Genomic DNA, 21,834 nt, shown 5'->3' with positions numbered 1-21,834 from the left:
TATTACCCCCAAAAAAGGACAAAATGCAGTTTACGGCAAAAAGCACTATAATTAAGACAACCTGGTAGAACTGTGTCTGTGAGTTGTGTTGGGGGCAGGAGGGCAAGGGGAGGATTGTTTGTTAGGGGTTTTAACCCTGGCGGTACTCAGGGCTCCTGGCCCTGTGCTCAGGGATCACCCCTGGTGAGTCTTGCGAGACCATATGGGTATGAGAGACGCTGTTGGGGTCAGGGATTAAACCTAGACTGAGCAGACAGAGTATGCAAGGCAAGCACCCTACGAGCTGTACTATCCCACCAGTCCCAGTGCTGTGTTTTCAACTGACAAGCTATTCACTGATATACTGGATTTCGAAACTTTATTTCTGTGGTGTAAGGGATCAAATCCAGGGCTTCACACATATAAGGGAACTGCTGAGCTACACCCACCCTAAAAGCTACATTTTTTAAGTCAGTTACATTTTTTTAATCAAATAGAAATATTTAAAACCTAAATGCCTGACCAGGTGGCCAGATGGCAGAAAAGGAAGAAAGAAAGTGAAGTAACAGAGCTTTATCAAAACTGGAGGGGGTGGGGGGTGGACACAAAATCAAACCTAAATAATGCCTGCTGCTCTCTCACAAAATAAACTAGAGAAACAAGCACACATCCCAACCCATGGAACGGGACAGAAACCCACCAAGATACACTCACAGTGCATGTTTTCAGAGACAGATCCATTTAAAAACTTGGGGAACAATCATGTTGGCACAGAGTAGCCTAAAAAGGCTAGGACCGCCATAATTAATAGCAGACAAAACAGACTTTAAACTCAAAAGATACTAGAAGACAGAGATGGATATTCTAGAATGGTCAATAGCTCATTAACACATATACATCCAAAAAGAGTCTCAAAATAAATTGCTACTAACAAGGCTGAAGGAAAATATCAACAGCATAAAGACTGTACTCCCATTGTTCATGAACTTGCTCACTTGGGCCCAGTAACGTCTCCATTGTGAGACTTGTTACTGTGGTTGGCATATTGAATATGATAGCTTGCCCGGCTCTCGGAGAGAGGCAGAGGAATTGAACCCGGGTCGGCTGGGCCGGCCACGTGCAAGGCAAACGCCCTACTGCTGTGCTATCACTCACACAGTAGCAAAATGGTGCAGAGCTTTGAACTGGCAGCTCACCAAAGGCCTTCTCCAAATAACCAATAAATGTGTGGAAAATGCTGAACATTATTAGTTAGAAGAACAGAAATTAAATCTAAAATGAGATACACAGCAGCTGGAAAGATAGTATAGCAGATAAGGTATTTGTCTTACATGCTGCCGACCTAGTTTCAACCCTCGGCACCTCTGAGTCCCACCAGAAGTGATCTCTGAGCCAGAACCAGGAATAAGCCCTGAGCACCACCAGGTATAGCCCAAAAACAAAAAACAAAACATAGCTCCTACGCATGAACCAACATTCAAATCTTAGGATTTTGTTTTGTTTTGTTTTTATTTTTGTTTTCAGCTCATTTGTGTTTATTGTATCAACAAGTAATTAGCACCTGTGCATTTTTAAGGTTATATTTATCACAATGAAATAGAATGTTCAAATATAACAGAGATAGAACATCTTGCATGAGTTTGCAGAAGCTTAAAAATAGTTTAAATTATTTTTTTAGTGTCTCTGGCTGCCCAGGAGTCCTTTTGTTAAATGGAAAGTTTCCCCCTTTACTATGTAAGTTTTTGTGAGAGAACACTGACAATATGATTGGCAAAATAATAGAATTTTAGTAATAATAAAGACCTATGGGGTAATTCAGTTAAACTTATTTATTCCAGTGATGAGAAAAACAAGATGCTAAAAGTTAAGGATATATTCAGCTTTGGCAACAGTATCAAAGAGCTGGATCTTTTGCCTTGCGGGCTTTTTTTTTTTATTAGTGAAACACCATGAGGTACAGTTGTAGACTTACAAATTTTTGTGCTTGGATTTCAATTATACAATGATCAAATACCCATCCCTCCACCAGTGCCCATTTTCCACCACCACGGGTCCCAGTATTCCTCCCACTCCCCATCCCCCCCATCCCACCCTGCCTCTGTGGCAGGGCATACCCTTTTGTTCTCTCTCTCCTTTTGGGTGTTGTGGTTTGCAAAAGAGGCATTGAGTGGCAATCATGTTTCGTCTATAGTCTACTTTCAGCATACTTTTCCCATCCTGGGAGGATCCTCCCAACACCCTTTATTTGGTGCTCCCTTCTCTATCTGAGCTCCCTTTTCCCCTAGTATGTGTGGCTGGCTTCCTGGTACTAATCTCAGCCACAGTTGGGTGTTAGTCTCCTATTTTGTTACTTTATGTTTCCCAGATGAGTGCAATCTTTCTATGTCTATCCCTCTCTTTCTGACTCATTTCGCTTAACATGATACTTTCCATGTAGTACCACTTGTATGTAAATTTTATGACTTCATCTTTTCTAATAGCTACATAGTACTCCATTGTGTAGATGTACCAAAGTTTCTTTAACCAGTCGTCTATTCTTAGGCACTCAGGTTTTTTTCAGATTCTGGCTATTGTAAAGAGTGCTGCAATGAACAAACAAGTGCAGATGTCACTTTGACTATGCTTTTTTGCCTCTCTGGGATATATTCCCAGAAGTGGTATTGCTGGGTCAAATGGGAGCTCAATTTCTAATTTTTTGAGAATCGTCCATACTGTTTTCCAAAAGCGCTGAACCAGTCGGCATTCCCACCAGCAGTGAAGGAGGGTCCCTTTCTCACCACATATGCACAAATCCTAGGATTTTTTTACCCAAAATAAATGCATGTATGTTTATCTAGCAGAGAAAGGAAGGAAGAAAGGGAGGGAAGGAGGGAGGGAGGGAGGGAGGGAGGGAGGGAGGGAGGGAGGAAGAAAGGAAAGAAGGAAGGAAGGAAGGAAGGAAGGAAGGAAGGAAGGAAGGAAGGAAGGAAGGAAGGAAGGAAGGAAGGAAATCATACAATAATAGTTGGGAATTTTAAACATCTATTTTTAAGTAGATTCTCAATAATAGATAAGTCCTTACTACTGACAGGAGATCAAGAAGAAAACAGATTCTTTAGCAAAGAAGGCTAAAAAATAACAACAGCAGACCACACAGCCTTCCCAAATACAAAAAAAAAAACACTTTCTAAGTTATATCTCAAGTCACAGAACCAGTCATAGTGATTTCCAAAAGAGTGCATCACACCAAGCATTTTCTCTAACTACTATGCCATGAAAAGCAAAAGTTGGTAACAAAACCAAGATTGGATAATGCATGAATATGTGGAAATTAAACAACACTCTCCTAAACAATCAATGTACCAAGAATAAAGAGGAACTGTAGTTTATTGAGGCAAATAAAAGCTGAAACACAATGTACCAAAAAAAAACCACGGAATTTCAGGGATGTATCAAAGCTGTTTTGAGAGGGACATTCATGACAGTAAGCACCAACATTAAGAAATAAGAAAGTGGTGCTGTTGAGATAGTACAGCCAGTTAGGTGCTTGCTTTGCACAAGGATCCCGGGTTTGATCCCTGGTACAACATGTGGTGCCCCGATCCCCACCAGGAGCACAGAGCTGGGAGTAAGCCTGAGCATTGTCTGGTGTTGCCCAAAAACAAAACATAACAAATAATGAAAGAGCTTAAGCTACTCAACTCTACATCTTAAGGAACTAGAAAAAAGTATCTTACCTCTCACATTGCTGATCAAAATTCGGTCCCTGACACGTCACATGCCCTCCCCCTGGTACCACCAGGAGCAATTCCTGAGCACTGAGCCAGGAGTAAACCCTGAGATCTGCTGGGTGTCGCCCCAATCTCACTGAACCCCAAAAAGCAGTTCTACTTAGCTTTTCCCAGAGAAGTATCTATGCCTTTCTCATAAAGGTTTCATGGATTCAGTCTTTTTTTTTTTTTGACAACTAGGAAACTTCATGGCTCTTTTCTCCCAACCTGCTGATACCAGCATACAACAAGAGTGATAAATAGAGGCCAGACAAGGACAAAAGTTTATCTGAGGGCTAGAGGGATAGGACAACAGGGAGGTTATTTTCCTTGCAATTGGCTGACCCAGGTTCCATCCTGGGCATCCCATATGATCCCCCAAGCACTGCCAGGAGTAATCCCTGAGTGCAGAGCTAAGAGTCACCCCTGAGCAACGCCGGGTGTGACCCAAAAAGCAAAATAAATAAATCATTTATTTAAAAAAAAAGATTTATCTGACTCTAAGTCGGTGTCTTGAGTCAAACTCCCAAGTTTGTCTTATTTTGGCCAAGTGATCATTAGCAAGTTCCTAACTTCCTTAAAGCCTCAGTTCCTTTTTCTGAGAAACAAGGGTTGTTTAACAGCAATTTAACTAGAAAATGCAATTATGTGCTTTTCAGGTGGTAGGTTTATAAGAAAGTAGTCATTCTTTTATATGTTCAATTCTGTATTATGGTGAGTTTTATAGATGCATTAGAGGCTATAAAAAGATATTGGAAACAAGCACTCTCTCATATTTATTTTCTATCTTTGTAGTACCTTGGTTTTGTGCGTCATTCTAAAAATCCTTTCTGGTGACTAGTATGATTTAGTATATAATTACTAATCTTAGCCAAAAATTCATATTCCTGGTTATTTTAAATTATTTGTTTCCCTAGTTCTCCTAAAGAGCCCTGGAGTGTTCTAAGGTTAATGATCTAGTAGGATCCTTTAGTATCCTTTAGGATATTGGGATGTGAGGAGTTTATGAAATAATGAAAGCAAGGACTATTTCATTTTAGGTCTGCCTTTGGCATCACCATGGACTACCCCTTGGCCAGTATTCCACAGAGAATGCCATCCTGATTATGAAAACTCTGCAGTGGCCTCTGCTGATCAACCCACATAAGCAAGCAGACAGCTGGATCCGGTGGCTGGAAGGAACAAAGCTGCAGGAGCTCTCTGCCGAGGACAGTAATTGTGTCCAAAAAATTGAAAAGGCTATAGAAATAGGAGGAAGTGTCTACTTGCAGGTATCTTGATGAGTGGGTTCATTCCCTAATTCCTTTCAGCTGACGTGTACGTATACACTGAGCAACCCTTGTTTCAGAGGTACACGTGTGATGTGTCACATGTATGAATGAGACCTTTGCTCGGATCTCCAGCACACACACACACACAAAATTTTTTTTAAAAAATCACCAAGATCTCTGACAACTTACAGAAGAAAAAAATCTATTTTTTAATTTTGGGAAGTAAAATAGTTTTTTTTAGGAATATGAAAAGAGAGAGAAAAACTGATGTGTTCAAGAGAGATTGTGGGCTTCTCTAGAGCAGAGAGAGCAGAGGATACCCCTTACAAGTAAGAGAAATAAATGGCATATAGCAAGTAGAGATGCGGGTGAAGCAGAATAGCTATGTAGACTTAGCTAAAATGTTTAGTGTAGCTGAGGAGGACCACACCTGTCAGCTCTCAGGCTTACTCCTCACTGTGTTCAAGGATTACTCCTGGGAGTGATTAGAGGACTATAGGCAGTGATTGAACTGGGGTTGATCACATTCAAGGCAAGTATTTTACCTCCTGTACTTTCTCTCAAAAAAATTTTAGAGATGATAGGTAGATAAATAATAGATTGAAAGATGGGTAAAGTTTTTCTATGTACATTTTACTGATTTTTCACTGATGTCCAGATATTAATAAGACACACAAAAGTTTTAGATTGCTACCTTTACAGCAGATTTGGATAGATAAATGGATGGATGGAGAGATAGTTTTCTATGTACAATTCCCACAGATCTATCACTGATAGATACATACAATGGAGGAATTGGTCGGGATGGGAGCTGAGTGCAGAAAGTAGATAAAGGACCAAACATGATAACCTCTCAGGGTCTTGTTGCAAACCGTAATACCCACTGATGTCCAGATATTAAAAAGATACACAAAATTTTTAAATGCTACCTTTTTATTAGATTTGTTGTAAAATGGACATTTTTTAAATTTATGTTTATTAGGCATCTTTACTTTTTTCAGAATCTCACTGAAACTATAAGTCCAAGGTTAAAGGCAATTTTGAGAAAGAATATATACAAGAGAAAAGAACAATATTTTATGAAGATTGAAGATTCTGAGATTGAATACAATACCAAATTCCGGTAATACGTCTCTCGGTTAAATTAAGTTTTTTAAAAGTATATATTTTTAAGACAAATCATATTGAAGTTTTTGTATATAAGCCTTTTTTTGTTTTGAATCACCTTGAGATACAGTTACAAAGCTGTTCATGGTAAGGTTTCAGTCATACAATGTTCCAACACCCATCCCTTCACCAGTATACATTTCCTACCACCAATGTCCCCAGTGCCCTGCCATACCTTTACCCCCAATCTGTCTCTATGGCAGGCACTTTCTGTCTCTTCCCCCCACCTCTCTCTCCATCTCCCTCCACCTTATTTGGACATTATGGTTTGTATAATGTTTCTTTCTTTACCTATTTCTAACTATCTTTGTCATAGTGGTCCCTTCTCATTCCTAACTATCTTTGCAGTTGTCTTGATAAAGCTTTAGAGGGAAAACTGATTTAAGTTTGGAGAGAGTAGGGGAGTTTGGTCAATTACTCAGAGATTCTCAGGGCTTCCTCTTAGTCCTGTGCTCAGGGATCACTCCAAATGTTACTCAGGAAACTATATGAGGTAACAGCAATGAAACCCAAGGCTGATTGCATGCAAAGCCTTAACCCCTGCACTATTCCTTTTGTTTTTGTGTTTCCAGTAGCACTCATCAGCATACAGAATACATTTTATTCATCCAGTGATTCCACATGGCAAATATTTTGCAAGTTGTGTATGGGTTCTAAAAACAGAAGTTGTGGAGAAAGAGTGAGAAGCAAGAAACTAGCCCACTTGATCCAGAGGAACACCATTTGATCTGCTTGCCTTATATTTTCTTTCATCTAGGAAAACTTTTGCTTCTTTAAAAGATAAAATTTATATATGACAACTAAAGCATAAAAGATCTATTCTTGCATAGGCAGATAAAAGCACTCTCCATAAAAACAATATGGACAGTCCTTTAAAAACAGAAATTGAGCTTCCATATGACCCCGCAATACCACTTCTGGGAATATATCCCGAGGATGAAAAAGAGCACAGTAGAAATGACATCTGTACCTATATGTTCATTGCAGCACTGTTCACAATAGCCAAAATCTGGAAACAATCCAAGTGCCTTAAAACAGATGACTGGCTAAAGAAACTTTGATACATCTACACAATGGAATACTATGTAGCTGTCAGGAGAGACGAAGTCATGAACTTTGATTATAAATGGATAGACATGGAGAGTATCATGCTAAGTGAAATGAGTCAGAAAGAGGGGGACAGACATAGAAGGACTGCACTCATTTGTGGAGTTTGAAACAACATAACATGATGCTGACACCTAAGGATAGTAGATACACAGGACAGATAGATTGCTCCATAGCTGGAAGCCTGCCTCATGAGCAAAGGGGAGAAGGCAGCTGGAATAGAGAAGGGATCACTAAGAAAATGATGGTTCGAGGAATTGGTCGGGATGGGAGCTGTGTGCAGAAAGTAGATAAAGGACCAAACATAATAACCTCTCAGGGTCTTATTGCAAACCATAATGCCCAAAAGTAGAGAGAGATTATGGGGAATCATGTCTGCCATGGAGGCAGGGAAGGGCTGGGAAAGGGGGTGGGGGGTTATACCGGGAATATTGGTGGTGGGAAATGTGCACTGGTGGAGGGAGGGGTGTTTGATCATTGTGTGATTGTAACCCAAACATGGAAACATGAAAGCTTGTAATTATCTCACAGTGATTCAATAAATTGTTTTAAAAAGGATTTTCCATATTCCTAGCAGTAATGGACTTCCAAGAAATCAGGTCTCACCCACTTCTCAAAACATAATCCTTCAGTAAAGAAAATTTCAGCACAGAAACTTCAGCTAAATGAAGTTTCCACTAAAATCTAATCCCCAAGGCAGTGAGAGATGAGAATTGTTAGCCATGTGAATTCAGTAAGAGGCATTCTGGATAAGCAAAGAATTAATAAAGGGAAATAGAAGATGATCTTTAACAGGGGAGCCTGGGCACTAGCCTTCTTTATTGAACTCTGGCAGACACTTTATTGTAGAGTCCCGATGCCAGTGTGAAGCTCAATGTATCCAGTTTCCTCATCCAGGCAATCAGATTCTCACTTCTCAGAACTCTCTTCCAGTCTCCTTCCTCGGTTGAATGAAACCTTTTCCAGATGTTCCTCAAAACCGCAATTCCACAATTTAATAGGTAACACTCAAAGAAGGGACCCCAACATTTTTAAAAGCACTGGATTAACCAATGTTAAAGAGGATTCTTTTCCTTTAAGAACTTGAAATCCCTTTACCTAACAAAACTTTGGTAGAAAACAATACTCCATGGAAATACTCTCTGGAAATGCCAAGTCAATCTATTCTTCCCCCCCTCCCCCAATTCCCCAACGCATTCTTTCTTTTTCACTGTTAGGATTGATTCATTGTTAGACATGCCAGTGAAGCTGCTTTCTCTGGATGGTTTGAATTGCCTGTCTGAATTGTGTTTCGAGAGGCAGGCGTGGAGGGCCTGTTGGAGAGCCTCATTCTTTCATTCTGTCATGATGTGACGGAACCTCACTGTTTCTAAAATAGAACAGGGAATTGTCCCTGCTTTGCTGGGTTTTTGTAAAGACTAAGTAATATTTACAATTGATTCTAATATTTACAAGCCACTACACCAGGATCTGACATCTCTTAGTCTCCTTTCTTCCTCTGCCCACAGTTAGCAGATAGAGTAGTTCTGCTTTTAAAGATGTGTCTTGAGAAGAAAGTGACATGAAGAAAACAATCCCATTCACAATAGTGCCCCAGAAAATCAAGTACCTAGAAATCAGCTTAACTAAGGAAATAAAGGACCTGTACAAAGAAAACTACAAAACGCTATTTCAGAAAATAAAAGAGGACACGAGGAAATGGAAAAATATCCCCTGTACATGGATCAGGAGAATTAACATTGCCAAAATGGCAATGTTAATTCCAAAGCACTGTACAAATTCAATGCGATCCCTATTACGATACCCATGACATTCTTCAAAGAAATGGAGCAAACACTCCTGAAATTTATATGGAACAATAAGCCCCCACAAATAGCTGAAGCAATTCTTGGGAAAAAGAAAATGGGAGGAATCAACCTCCCTAACTTCAAACTCTACTACAAAGCAGTAATAATTAAAACAGTATGGTACTGGAACAAAGGCAGAGCTGTAGACCAATGGAACAGGGTTGAATATACTGACATTTTCCCCCAAGCATACAACCATCTAATCTAAGGGGGCAAGAAAAGTGAAGTGGAGCAAGGAAAGCCTCTTTAACAAATTGTGCTGGCAAAACTGGATGCTACATGCAAAAAAGTGGGCTCAGATCTCTGCCTAACACCATGTACAAAAGTAAGATCAAAGTGGATTAAAGACTTCAACATCAGACCGGAATCCATAAGGTACATTAAGGAAAAAGTTGGCAAAACCCTCCATGACATTGAAGCTAATGGTATCGTCAAAGATGCCACGCCACTGACCAAGCAAGTGAAAACAGAGATAGACAAATGGGACTATCTTAAACTGAAAAGCTTCTGCAGCTCAAAAGAAACAGTGACCAAAATACAAAGACAGTCTACAGAATGGGAAAGGATATTCGCCTAATACACACCCGACAAGGAGTTGATATCAAGGATATACAAAGTACTGGTTGAACTCCACAAGAAGAAAACATCCACACCATCAAAAAATGGGGTGTTGAAATGAATAGAAACTTTCTCAAAGAAGAAATCTGAATGACTAAAAGGCACATGAGAAAATGCTCCATACCATTAATCATCAGGGAGATGCAGATCAAACCACAATGAGATATCATTTCACACCACAGAGACTGGCCCACATCCACAAGAACAAAAGCAACCAGTGCTGGCGCGAATGTGGTGAAAAAGGGACCCTCCTTCACTGCTGGTGGGAAAGTCGACTGGTTCAGCCCTTTTGGAAAACAGTATGGACAATTCTCAAAAAATTAGAAATTGAGCTCCCATTTGACCCAGCAATACCACTTCTGGGAATATATCCCAGAGAGGCAAAAAAGTAAAGTCGAAATGACATCTGCACTTGTTTGTTCATTGCAGCACTCTTTACAATAGCCAGAATCTGGAAAAAACCTGAGTGCCTAAGAACAGATGACTGGTTAAAGAAACTTTGGTACATCTACACAATGGAGTATTATGTAGTTGTTCGAAAAGATGAAGTCATGAAATTTACATACAAGTGGTACTACATGGAAAGTATCATGTTAAGCGAAATGCCAGAAAGAGAGGGATAGACATAGAAAGATTGCATTCATCTGGGAAACATAAAGTAACAAAATAGGAGACTAACACCCAACTGTGGCTGAGATTAGTACCAGGAGGTTTGCTCCATGACTTGGAGGCCAGTCACACATGCTAGGGGAAAAGGGAGCTCAGATAGAGAAGGGAGCACCAAATAAAGGGTGTTGGGAGGATCCTCTTTGAAGATTTGATATAACATACCATTAAGCCCATCTTATCCATCAACGATCAAGAATCAGGGACGCTGTCTCTTTTGCCAAGGTGTCAAAAATCAGATGGGTTGGTCACGTAATGAGATTTAAAGATGACCGCTGGACTAGAGCTGTTACCGACTGGATTCCATGGGATGTCAAAAGACCGCGTGGCCGCCCACCTACCAGATGGTCAGACCTCTTCATCAAGATCGGTTTGAGGCTCTTCATGTTCCTAGAGCGAACAGACGCCATTGGGCTACACTAGCACGTGACAGGGACAAATGGAGATGTTACTGGTGCCCGCTCGAGCAAATCGCCAATTAACTGGAAGTCAAGTTATCAAGTTATACTACAGATGAGTGAGATCATGTAGCATTTGTCCTTCTCCCTCTGGTTTATATCCCATATTATGATGCCCTCCAGTTCCATCCAAGTTGCAGAAAACTACTTGATTTCTTTTTTTTTCTTTTTGATTTTTTGGGTCACACCCGGCACAATGCACAGGGGTTACTCCTGGCTCTGCACTCAGAAATTACCCCTGGTGGTGCTTGGGGGACCATGTGGGATGTTGGAAATTGAACTTGGGTCAGCCAGGTGCAAAGCAAACACCCTACCCACTGTACTATTGTTCCAGTCCTTGATCTCATTTTCCCTTACAACTGCATAGTACTTTGTTGTATATGTATATATTATAACTTCGTTATCCATTCTTCTGTCATTAGACATTAGGGTTTTTCTCAGATCCTGGCTATTGTACTAAGTGTTGCAATGAACATAAGCTTCTTAGATTACTCATTACAAAGCACTTGCAATCATCTAGTAGCATTCCTGCTATTTAGAATTTTTCTTCACTCTGTCATTATGCTTAGACCAAAAATAGTATGAACCTAATTTATGGTTGGATTTTTTTCATCATACTAAATGTATTCACATAGCACAGATTGAGAATTTACTTTGAGTACAAGACTGAATAATGTTAAAAATTAACTTTGGTTACTTTCAGGGAAAAAAATCCCATTTTAGTCTTCATTCCCTATATAATCTTAACTCGGGTCGACCCACCCCTCTTGGAGAGCCTGGCAAGTTACTGGGAGTATCTCGCCCGCACTGCAGAGCCTGGCAAGCTACCCGTGACGTATTCGATATGCCAAACACAGTAACAAGTCTCATGATGGAGACGTTACTGGGCCCGCTCGAGCAAATCGATGAACAACGGGAGGACTGTGACTGACTGTGATATAATCTTAACAATCGGTAATTTTCTTGTGTTTCAGGTTATATTTATCTACAGAAATGGAAAATCCTGACTTTCCCCTATCAATGTATAAAAGTTTTACTATTATCAACTATACTCTAACATTCCAAGATTTGCAAAATCAATTATTATCCTCTGTATTGAATTATAGAGTTCCTCAATTAGAAAAACAACTTTTCCAGTTATGGAAGAAAATTTTCCTTAATGCTATTACTCTTGAAGAACTGGAGAGAAAAATACTAAATTTACTGCAGAATTCACTAGGTAAGTATTTAGTGGTATTCGAAAACCTTTTGCATACCTTTGTGAAGAAGAAAATAAAAAGGTATAAGAGGTATAGTATGACTGGTACCAAAAAAACCAGGCCTCCATTTCTCAGGGTACTGATTAATATGGGTGAATCATCCAAATTTCTAAAAATTAAAACATGATATGAATGTTTATGTTCCTTGGGTCTTACCTCTGCTTTAGCTCATTATCTTATAGCACATTTGCCAGTGTATAATTGGTTACAAGTTATAAAAAATTAATCACATGGAGTCTGATTTGTTCCCTCCATTATATTGTACATTTACTTCAAGTAATTGCTATGTGCATTATACTTCAAATTAGATTTTTCTTTGGGGGGGGGGGGGGGTGGCCACACTCAGCTGTGCTCAGTGTTTATTCTTGACTATGATCAGGAATCACTCGTAGTGAGCTGGGGGACCATATGGGGTTCTAGGGATTGTACCCAGGTTGGACATGTGCAAAGCAAGTGACTACTCACTGTGCTCTCTCTTGGGCCCTTCAAGTTAGATTGTTGAGACAAATTGCTAGGTTTGGGGGGGGGGAGTGTCAGAGCAATAGAACATCAGGTAGGGCCTTTGCCTTTGCCTTGCACAAAGCTGACCTATCTTCTATTGTTGGCATCCCATATGGTCCTCCAAGCAACACCAAGAGTAATTTCTGAGTGCCAAGCCCAGGTAACCCCTGAGCATCACTGTGTATGACCCAAAAAGCAAAAAAAAAAAACAGTAAATTTAAAAAAGACCATTGTTAACATAAGTTCATAAAGCTAAAATCACACAACCTAAAAAACAAGAAAACTGAACAATGTAAATTCTAAACAATTAAATATAAACTGTTGAAGCACACATGGCTGCTAATTCTAAACAGTGGTAAAATATGCTCAGTAGTGGATTGCCTTCCTGTTTTACACTGAGATACATTAATACTTAATAAAGGATATATATTATATTTATATATGTATATCAGAATCATCTTTGGAATTCACTGCTTTTTCTATTTTGTCTTTTTTCATTTTTATATATTTTTCAGTTTATTATGTAAAGACTCTTAAAGTCCTTTTACACATTTTCATTGAAATACAATTGATGTGTGACATTACATTAGTTTCAGGATATACAACTGAAATACATTTGGGTCTATATTGCAAAATGATCACCAGTTCAAAATAAACACCATAAAGATGATAAATGTGAACTGAGGAGATTGTTCAGAGCAATGAAACATACTTTGCATGTATGCAGGAGACCTAAGTTCAATTCCCAGAACCAAATGTTTTCCCAAGAACTGCCAGGAGGGACCTCCAAACACCAAGTCTGAATTAAACCCTACGAAACACCTGGTTAAAATCCAACTTCCCTTCCTCCTCAAAAATTAAAGATAGTAACTGGACACAGGAAAATTGAATGTGTGGGGGATTTTAAACAAAGATAAAATTGAACTAAATGGAGATCTTAGACCTAAAGAATGTGATAATCAAAATAGAAAATAAATTAGGCAGCAAATTTAATCATACACATGACAGAATTAGTGAACTTGAAGATAAGTCATGTAAACTTATCCAGAGAAGCAAAGAGGAAAGGAACAAAATAATGGTAAAATACCAAAAGACTTAAGGCACATCATCAAGTTAAGCAATGTGGGCAAGGAGAAGGAGAAGGAGGAGGAAAGATAAAAAGGAAGAGGAAAAAGAGGAAGAGGAGGAAGAAGGAGGACGAGGAGGTCAAGGAGGAGGATACATAAGTTAAGGTTTGCCTTGCATATGGCCAACCCTGTTTCAATCCTCAGCACCACATATGGTCCCAAGAGCACCCCCTCAAGTGGTCCCTAAATACAGAGCCAGGAGTAAGGTCTGGGCACCTCCAGGTGTGACCTGAAAATGAAATAAAACACAATAAAGTAAGAAACAATGCTGAGACATGATCAATAGAACTGGGAACTGAGTGGGCAGTGGGAAGGCAGAAGGAGCCATGGGAAAATGAAATGGGATAGGGGGATTTTAAAACACTGATGCAGGATTGATGTTCTATTTTGCAACTATAAAATAGTGACTTTATTACCATTGTAAACTATGAAACCTCAATTTTTAAAAAATAACAATAAAAATCTTCCAGTAGAAGGAACAAGAAGTACGTAACTGGTGTACACGGAGAAGATAAAAAAAAAAAGTCTCCCGATCTCTATCAGGGCTGAAGAAAAGAATTTCTTTACTGAAATCAGTGAGCAAAGACTAGCAGAGGCAACTGCTTCTTTAAATTCACAGAAAGTAATACAATACCTTAACGGCCATGAAAAATCAAAGAAAAACAATAAAATTCCAATAACTGTCAAAAATGGAGGTCTGCAATCTGCCCAATTATGATTCAAAATAAGAGTGATAGAATGATAGCATCCTCTATGTATTACACTGTTCCTCATTTCATTCCCCCTTTAACAATGAAAATTTGTCACTGTGTCACAAAAGTGCCTTTGGGAGCACCACACACCAAAGAAGTTGGGGAGAGTTTCGTCATGACCTGCACAGTGAGTCACTGACAGACCTTTGTGTGCGCCATGGAAGCAAGAGCTCCTGAGAACTGCGCCATCCCTTCCTGGGCACGTTCTGGAAGCAACTTGAGCTCAAGATTAACAGAACCTTTGTTTCCTGAGGGCAACTTCCAACACTCCGTTGAAAGGAGGCAATCCTAGTTTGGACACACTGGAGTGTGGAAGATGAACACACTTTGACAGCATCATTCCTCTCTACAAATGGCACTTTGCAGAGCTAGAGGGCATTGGCAATCACTCCCAATCAATGAATCAACCCAATCAATGGATCAAAAGAGCCACTTCCATTCAATATAGTACTGGAAGTACTTGCATCTCAAAAGAAACAGTGACCAAGATACAAAGACAGCCCATGGAATGAGAAAAACTATTCACCCAATATCCATCTGATAAGGGTTTAATATCAAAGACATACAAGGCACTAGTGGAAATTTACAAGAAAAAAAAAACACCCAACCCCATCAAAAAATGGGGAGAAGAAATGAACAGAAACTTCCTCAAAGAAGAAATTCAAATGGCCAAAAGCCACATGGAAAAATGCTCTAAATCGCTAGTCATCAGAGAGATGCAAATCAAAACAACAATGAGATATTTCAAGCCACAAAGACTGGCATACCTACAAATAAATAAGAACAACCAATGCTGGAACAGATGCAGGGAAAAGGGGACCCTAATACATTGCTGGTAGGAATGCTGACTGGTCCAGCCTTTTTTGAAAAACAATATAGACATCCTCCCCTCCCCCCCAAAAAAAAGAAAAAGAAAAAACTAGAAATTGAGCTCCCATTTGACCCAGCAATATCACTTCTTCTGGGAATATGCCCTGAGGGTCCAAAAACACACAGCAGAAACACTATCTGCACTTCTATGTTCATTGCAGCACTACTCACAACAGCCAGAATCTGGAAACAACTGAGCGCCCCATAACAAGTGAATAGATAAAAAAGCCATGGTATATTTATGAATGAAATACTACACTGCTGTTAGGAAAAATGAGATAATAAAATTTGCTTGCTTATAAATAGATGGACTTGGAGAGCATCATGCTGAATGAAATGAGTCCGAAGATACAGTATGACTGCACTTATTTGTGGGATACAAAAAAAAATGTGAGAAACTAATATCCAAGACCAGGGAAAATGCACCAGGAGGATTGGCCAATTACCACCAGGAAATTACCACCAGGGTATGGGAGATGGAGGGTAGTTAAGATAGAAAGGGGTCCATTTCGACAATATTAGTTGGAAATGATCACTCTGGACAAGAACTGAGTGTGGAAAGTAGGTAAAGGGATGTACCTAATAACCTTTGAGCATCTGCATTGCAAACCATAATGCCTAAAATGAGAGAGAAAGAGAAAGAGACAAAGAGAAGAGAGATGCCTGCCATAGAGGCAGGTGGGGGGTGAGAGGTGGCTTGGAGGGGTGGGAGGGAAACCAAAGACACTGGTGCTGGGAAACTACACTGCTAAAGGGATGGGTGTTGGAACATTGTATGACTGAAACACAATCATAAACAGCTTTGTAATGCTCTATCTCTTGGTGATTCAATTTAAAAAATAATTTTTTAAAGGAAAAAAGACACAAACCAGCTATAACTTTTGTCTTAAAAAAAAAAAAGCGGGGACCAGCTAGGCTAATTCACCCCTCGCCAGTTCTGCCTATCACATTAAATTTAAAGTTCTGTGATGGGTGGGGGAGGAGGTTCAGAAAGAGGAGGGGAAGAATATCAGAGGGATTTAAGAAGACTGGATTCAACTGACTCATCCTCGACTCCAGGAGAAAAATCTCCCCCTGGGGATCCCCTTAGCTGGCCCTTAGGCACCAAACCTACTTCTTCCGCATTCTAATGCCCGCTCCCTGAGCCCATTGCCCAAGGCAGCAGCAAAAGCTTGGGAAGACACGGGCTATGCTCACCTACTGGCCAAACGGCCGGGATCTGTGGACAAGAAGAAACCACAACCTGGAGTTACAGCGCCACTTTGGGAAGACAAAACCGTGGTTACTGCAACACTGTTGCAATCCTGAAAAAGACCCCATAAAGTTTGCGAATTCTACCACTAGAGGGTGCAAGAAGTATAGGTCACATATATCCAACCAAGTTAAAGAAAGCTTCAGAATAAAGAGCAGGGCCTCAGAGAAACACCCATCACCTTGAAGGCACTTAGGAAAGGCTGGAAGAAGTGAGCGCACGCTACCACGAATGCAAAAATAATGACACAAAACGGAATAAATTGAGGAAACGCAGCGCCACCAAAATTCACAGTAATTTTCCAGTAACTGAACCCAATCCAGGGATCTGCAGTTCACCCTAAATAGAATTCAAGACAACTGTTTCCGGGAAGCTCAAGAGTTACGAGAAACCTAGAAAGGCAATTAAACAAGATCACAAAGGCAATACATGGGCAAAATAAGAAATTTAACAAAGATACAAAGCATTTTTTAAAAGAAACAGATGAGTCTGGAGAGAAAAATACAGCAGGTAGGGTGTTTGCCTTCACACAGTGAGGGTTAGATCCCCCGTATACCATGTGGTCCCCCATGGACAGCCAGGAGTGGTTCCTGAGTGCAGAGCCAGGAGTAACCCCTGAGCATCACCAGGTGAGACTCCCCCAAAAAATAAAATAAAAAGCATGTTCCAGAGCATGAGAGATAGTATAGGGATTTAGACATTTGCTTGCAAAATGATCGTCTCCAAAATACACTGTTTAAAAAACTACCCAGGTACTTATCTCTACTATTCTTGGGTGTTAGTCTCCCATTCTTTTACTTTATATTCCACAGATGAGTACCAGGAGGTTAGCGCCACATTTTGGAAACTGGCCTCACATGCTGGGGGAGAGGACAGCTTAGATAGAGAAGGGAACACCAAGTAAACGGTGTTCTGAGGACCTGCTCAGAATGGGAGATATGTGCTGAAAGTAGACTATAAACCAAACACGATGGCCACTCAATACCTCTATTGCAGAGCACAACACCCAAAAGGAGAGAGAACAAAAGGGAATGCCCTGCCACAGAGACAGGGGCGGGGGCCAGGGGAATCGGGTGGGGATGGTGGAGGGATACTGGGATTATTGGTGGTATGGGCACTGGTGGAGGGATGGGTACTCGATCATTATGTGACTGAAACGCAAGCACAAAAGTTTATAACTCTGTCATTGTACCTCACGGTGATCCACTAAAAAAAAAAATCCCTACCCAGGGTGTTACTTTGGACAAGAATTGAGTACTGAAAGGAGGTAGAGTAATAGAGTAACACACATGATATCCTTTCAATAACAGTATTGCAAACCATAGTGCATAAAAGGGAGAGGGGGAGAGAGAGAGAGAGAGAGGAGAAGAGTGCCTTCCATAGAATCAGGCTGGGGGCTCTGGGTTAGGTGAAACTGGTGAAGGGATGAGTCTTGAAACATATTACTTAAACTCAATCATGAAATATTTGTAACTATCTCACAGTGATTCCATTTTAAATAAATACATATGTTTTTATTAAATATATATATACATATATAAAGGGATATCTGCCAGAGGCAAGCTTCACCTGGGATGGTGGAATAGCAAGCAGAAAGCTTTGGTGACAATGAAGATTACAATAGCATGGAGATAACATCACAGCAAGCTTAAAAGAAGCAAATGAGGGTGTTAGGAACCGCGTGGCCATCAAGGAAAACAGCTGGTGCCTGCAAGGAACCTCTGAGAAACAGAAAACCAGGGAACCAGTTAGAAGACCTGCAGTATTACACAAGGGGGCAAAAGGGGCCAGTCCAAGAAGGCTGAGAAGAAACAATTTCCATGAGTACTCCTGTGTCATCCACACAAAGCAATAGAATATTCTGGATTTCTTCCTCATACCAATCAAAATCAGTTCTAGATCTACAGCAGTTACTAAAGTAAAAAACGCAATAACGTTTTTATGAAGATAGATGGAAGAAAATTTTTATAAGATGCCTAAACCTAATACCAAGAGAAAAGCTGGTTCTTTTAATAAAGAAAAGACTAACCATTAGCAAACATAAAAAGACCTATATATGACATCAGGGCTTTAGTTTTACCAGTGATAAGGGTGAGTGGAATAGCCATAAACCCCAAACATAGACTCAATAAAACTGAAAACATGAGATCTAAGATGTAACCACTGAAACTTTGTTAGGTGCCTGTCAAATTGACTGGCAAGGCATGAGTGGGGGTGAGGGTAGGGAGGGATTATGGAAACACTGGTGGAGAGAAGTTGACACTGGTGGTAGGATTGATGTTGAAATATTATACGAGTGAAATTCAACTCTCAATAACTTTATAAATCACAGTTCTTTAATAACAATTTTTTAAAAGAGAGAACAAGGGGGAATACCCTGCCACAGAGGCAGGATGGGACGGGGGGTGGGATGAGGGTGGGGGGGATGCTGGGACCCATGGGGATGGATGACGGGCACTGGTGGAGGTATGGGGACTTGATCATTGTATAACTGAAACCCAAGCACAAAATTTGTAAGCCTATAACTGTACCTCATGGTTTTTCACTAATAAAAAAAAGAAAAAATAAATAAAAAAAAAAGAGATCTATGCCCGACAACGAAATGAACAGAAACTTTCTCAAAGAAGAGAGCCAAATGGCAAAAAGGCACATGAGAAAATGCTCTACATCACTAATCATCAGGGAGATGCAGAACAAAACAACAATGAGATAACATCTCACGCCACAGAGACTGGCCCACATCCAAAAGAACTAAAGCAGCTGGTGTCGGCACAGATGTGGTGAGAAAGCGACCTTCCTTCACTGCTGATGGGAATGCCAACTGGTTCAGCCCTTTTGAAAAACAGTATGGACGATTCTCAAAAAATTAGAAATTGAGCTCCCATTTGACCCAGCAATACCACTCCTGGGAATATATCCAAAAGAGGCAAAAAAGTACAGTCGAAATGACATCTGCACTTCTGTGTTCATTGCTGCACTGTTCACAATGCCCAAAATTTGGAAAAAAAACTGAGTGCCCATGAACAGATGACTGGTTAAATAAAGAAACTTTGGTACATCTACACAATGGAATACTATGCAGCTGTTAGAAAAGATGAAGTCATGAAATTTACATACAAGTGGTTCTGCATGGAAAGTATCATGCTAAGTGAAATGAGCCAGAAAGAGAAGGACAGACATAGAAAGACTGCACTATCTGGGGAATATAAAGTTTAACAGAATGGGAATCGAACACCCAAGAATAGTTGAGATAAGTACCAGGAGGTCTGCTCCAGGGCTTGGAAGCTGGCAGCACATGCTGGGGGAACAAGCAGCTCAGATAGAGAAGAGAACACGAAGTAAAGAATGTTTGGAGGACTCGCTCGGGATGCGAGATGCGTGCTGAAAGTAGACTATAGACAACACAATGGCCACTCAATACCTCTATTGCAAACTACAAGACCCTGAAAGAAAGAGTGAGCAAAAGGGAATGCCCTGCCACAGAGGCGGAGGCGGGGATGTGGGGGTGGGAAGGCTACTAGGATCATTGGTGGTGGAGAATGGGCACTGGTGGAGGGATGGGTACTCGATCATTGTATAACTGAAACCCAAACATGAATGTTTGTAAGTCTAAAACTATACCTCATGGTGTTTCACTAATGAAAGAAAGAAAGAAAGAAGGAAGGAAGGAAGGAAGGAAGGAAGGAAAGAAAGAAAGAAAGAAAGAAAGAAAGAAAGAAAGAAAGAAAGAAAGAAAGAGAAAGACCTATGCCCGAGACTCCAAGAGTTGCTTTGACTCTTTAGAATGTTTTAAGGTTGCATACAAATTTTAGCATTACACTCGGTAATGCTCCAGGGTTACTTCTGACTCTGAACTCAGGAATTACTCCTGGTGATGCTCTGGGCACCATTTGGGATGCAGACGATCGAGCCCAAATCAGTGGCTTGCAAGGTTCATACATTTGATACTACAAATCAAAATTACATCTAGACAAAGATGAATTATATTTTTGATTGTTTGTCTGAGTTCCAAAGCCTACAGACAACTATACCAAAGATGCTGCAATATAACATACAAATTTAGCTGTCCTTGACCATAGCTGTTTGGAACAGATACAACCAGGTACCTAAATGAAGTGGCATCAATGACCATGGGCAGGAGTAGGAAGAGAAGGAAGACAGAAGAAGCTGAGTCCTTTCTGGGGATGCTGTGGAAACATTGCTTCAGCCCTCCTCCCCAGAACAATTGCTATTTAATAAAATAAGAAATTAGAATTAATCAAGAACACTTAAGATAAAAAGGGGGACTGGAGCAATAGCACAGCGGGTAGGGCATTTGCTTTGCACGTGGCCAACACTGGGTGTGATCCAAAAAGCAAGAAAAAAATCAGCATACATGTGTGCTACTAATCTAATTGATTGAAATTTTAGCTTATATTCATTTAAGAGCCTGTCTCCAAAATAAAACTACCACAATCATCAGTAAAAAGTCAGTGTAGAACAAGGAAACTGCAATTTGATGTACCAATGCTATTTATTTCAACTCACTTTGTCTTTAGGGCATATTCTGGATGACGAGAACATTATTGAGGACTTAAAAAGCTCTAACACAAATTTAAGCGAAATTTTAAAGAGCATCGAGTCAACAGAAAGAGAAGAACGTGAAATTCAAGATACACGAGAAAGCTATCTCCCTCTTGCTACCCGAGGCTCCCTGCTCTACTTTCTAGTGACTAATCTTACCCAGATCAACAACATGTACCAGTTCTCCTTGGACTGGTTTCGTCGAGTTTTTGGTTCATCCATCATTCACAAAGAGCAAGAAGATTACTTCATAAGAAAGAAATTAACTTGGAGAAGAGTAAGCTCAAATGCCGGAAAATCTTCTTATGTAGCAAATAAGGAGACTCTCTTAAAGAGTTATCTTAAAACTTCAATTGATCTATTGACAAGAAACGTTCTTAAGGTATGATGTTCTTCTTTTTATATTTAATTTAAAAAAAAACATGATTTACAAAGTTACTTCTAGCTGTGTTTTAGACAAACTATGTTCCAGCACCAACCCCATCACCCGTGTCTTCTTCCCTCCACTATGTTCCCAGGTTCCCTCCCACCCATTCATCCCTGGTCTTCCACCTTGATTGGTAGTTGAAGTTTAGATCCCTTGTTCTCAGTGTTCTTGACTCTGCAGTTTGGGTATTTAGCTGTACCACTCCTTTACACCACCGATGT

At 40.1% G+C, this 21,834-nt stretch overlaps 1 protein-coding gene across 1 annotated transcript in view; it reads left to right on the top strand.

The window, feature by feature from the left end:
• Positions 1-21,834, top strand: part of DNAH14 (dynein axonemal heavy chain 14) — a 342,385-nt gene that overhangs the window by 243,427 nt on the left and 77,124 nt on the right. Inside the window, 4 exon segments of the mRNA XM_056107024.1 lie at positions 4,769-4,999; positions 6,001-6,122; positions 11,837-12,081; positions 21,162-21,568. Coding sequence (XP_055962999.1) covers positions 4,769-4,999; positions 6,001-6,122; positions 11,837-12,081; positions 21,162-21,568 — 1,005 coding nt within the window.

The sequence above is a fragment of the Sorex fumeus genome, unplaced genomic scaffold (genome assembly GCF_029834395.1).
Source record: "Sorex fumeus unplaced genomic scaffold, SorFum_2.1 ptg000007l, whole genome shotgun sequence".
Lineage (NCBI taxonomy): Eukaryota > Metazoa > Chordata > Mammalia > Eulipotyphla > Soricidae > Sorex > Sorex fumeus.
This window is presented reverse-complemented; position numbering and strand designations above follow the sequence as displayed.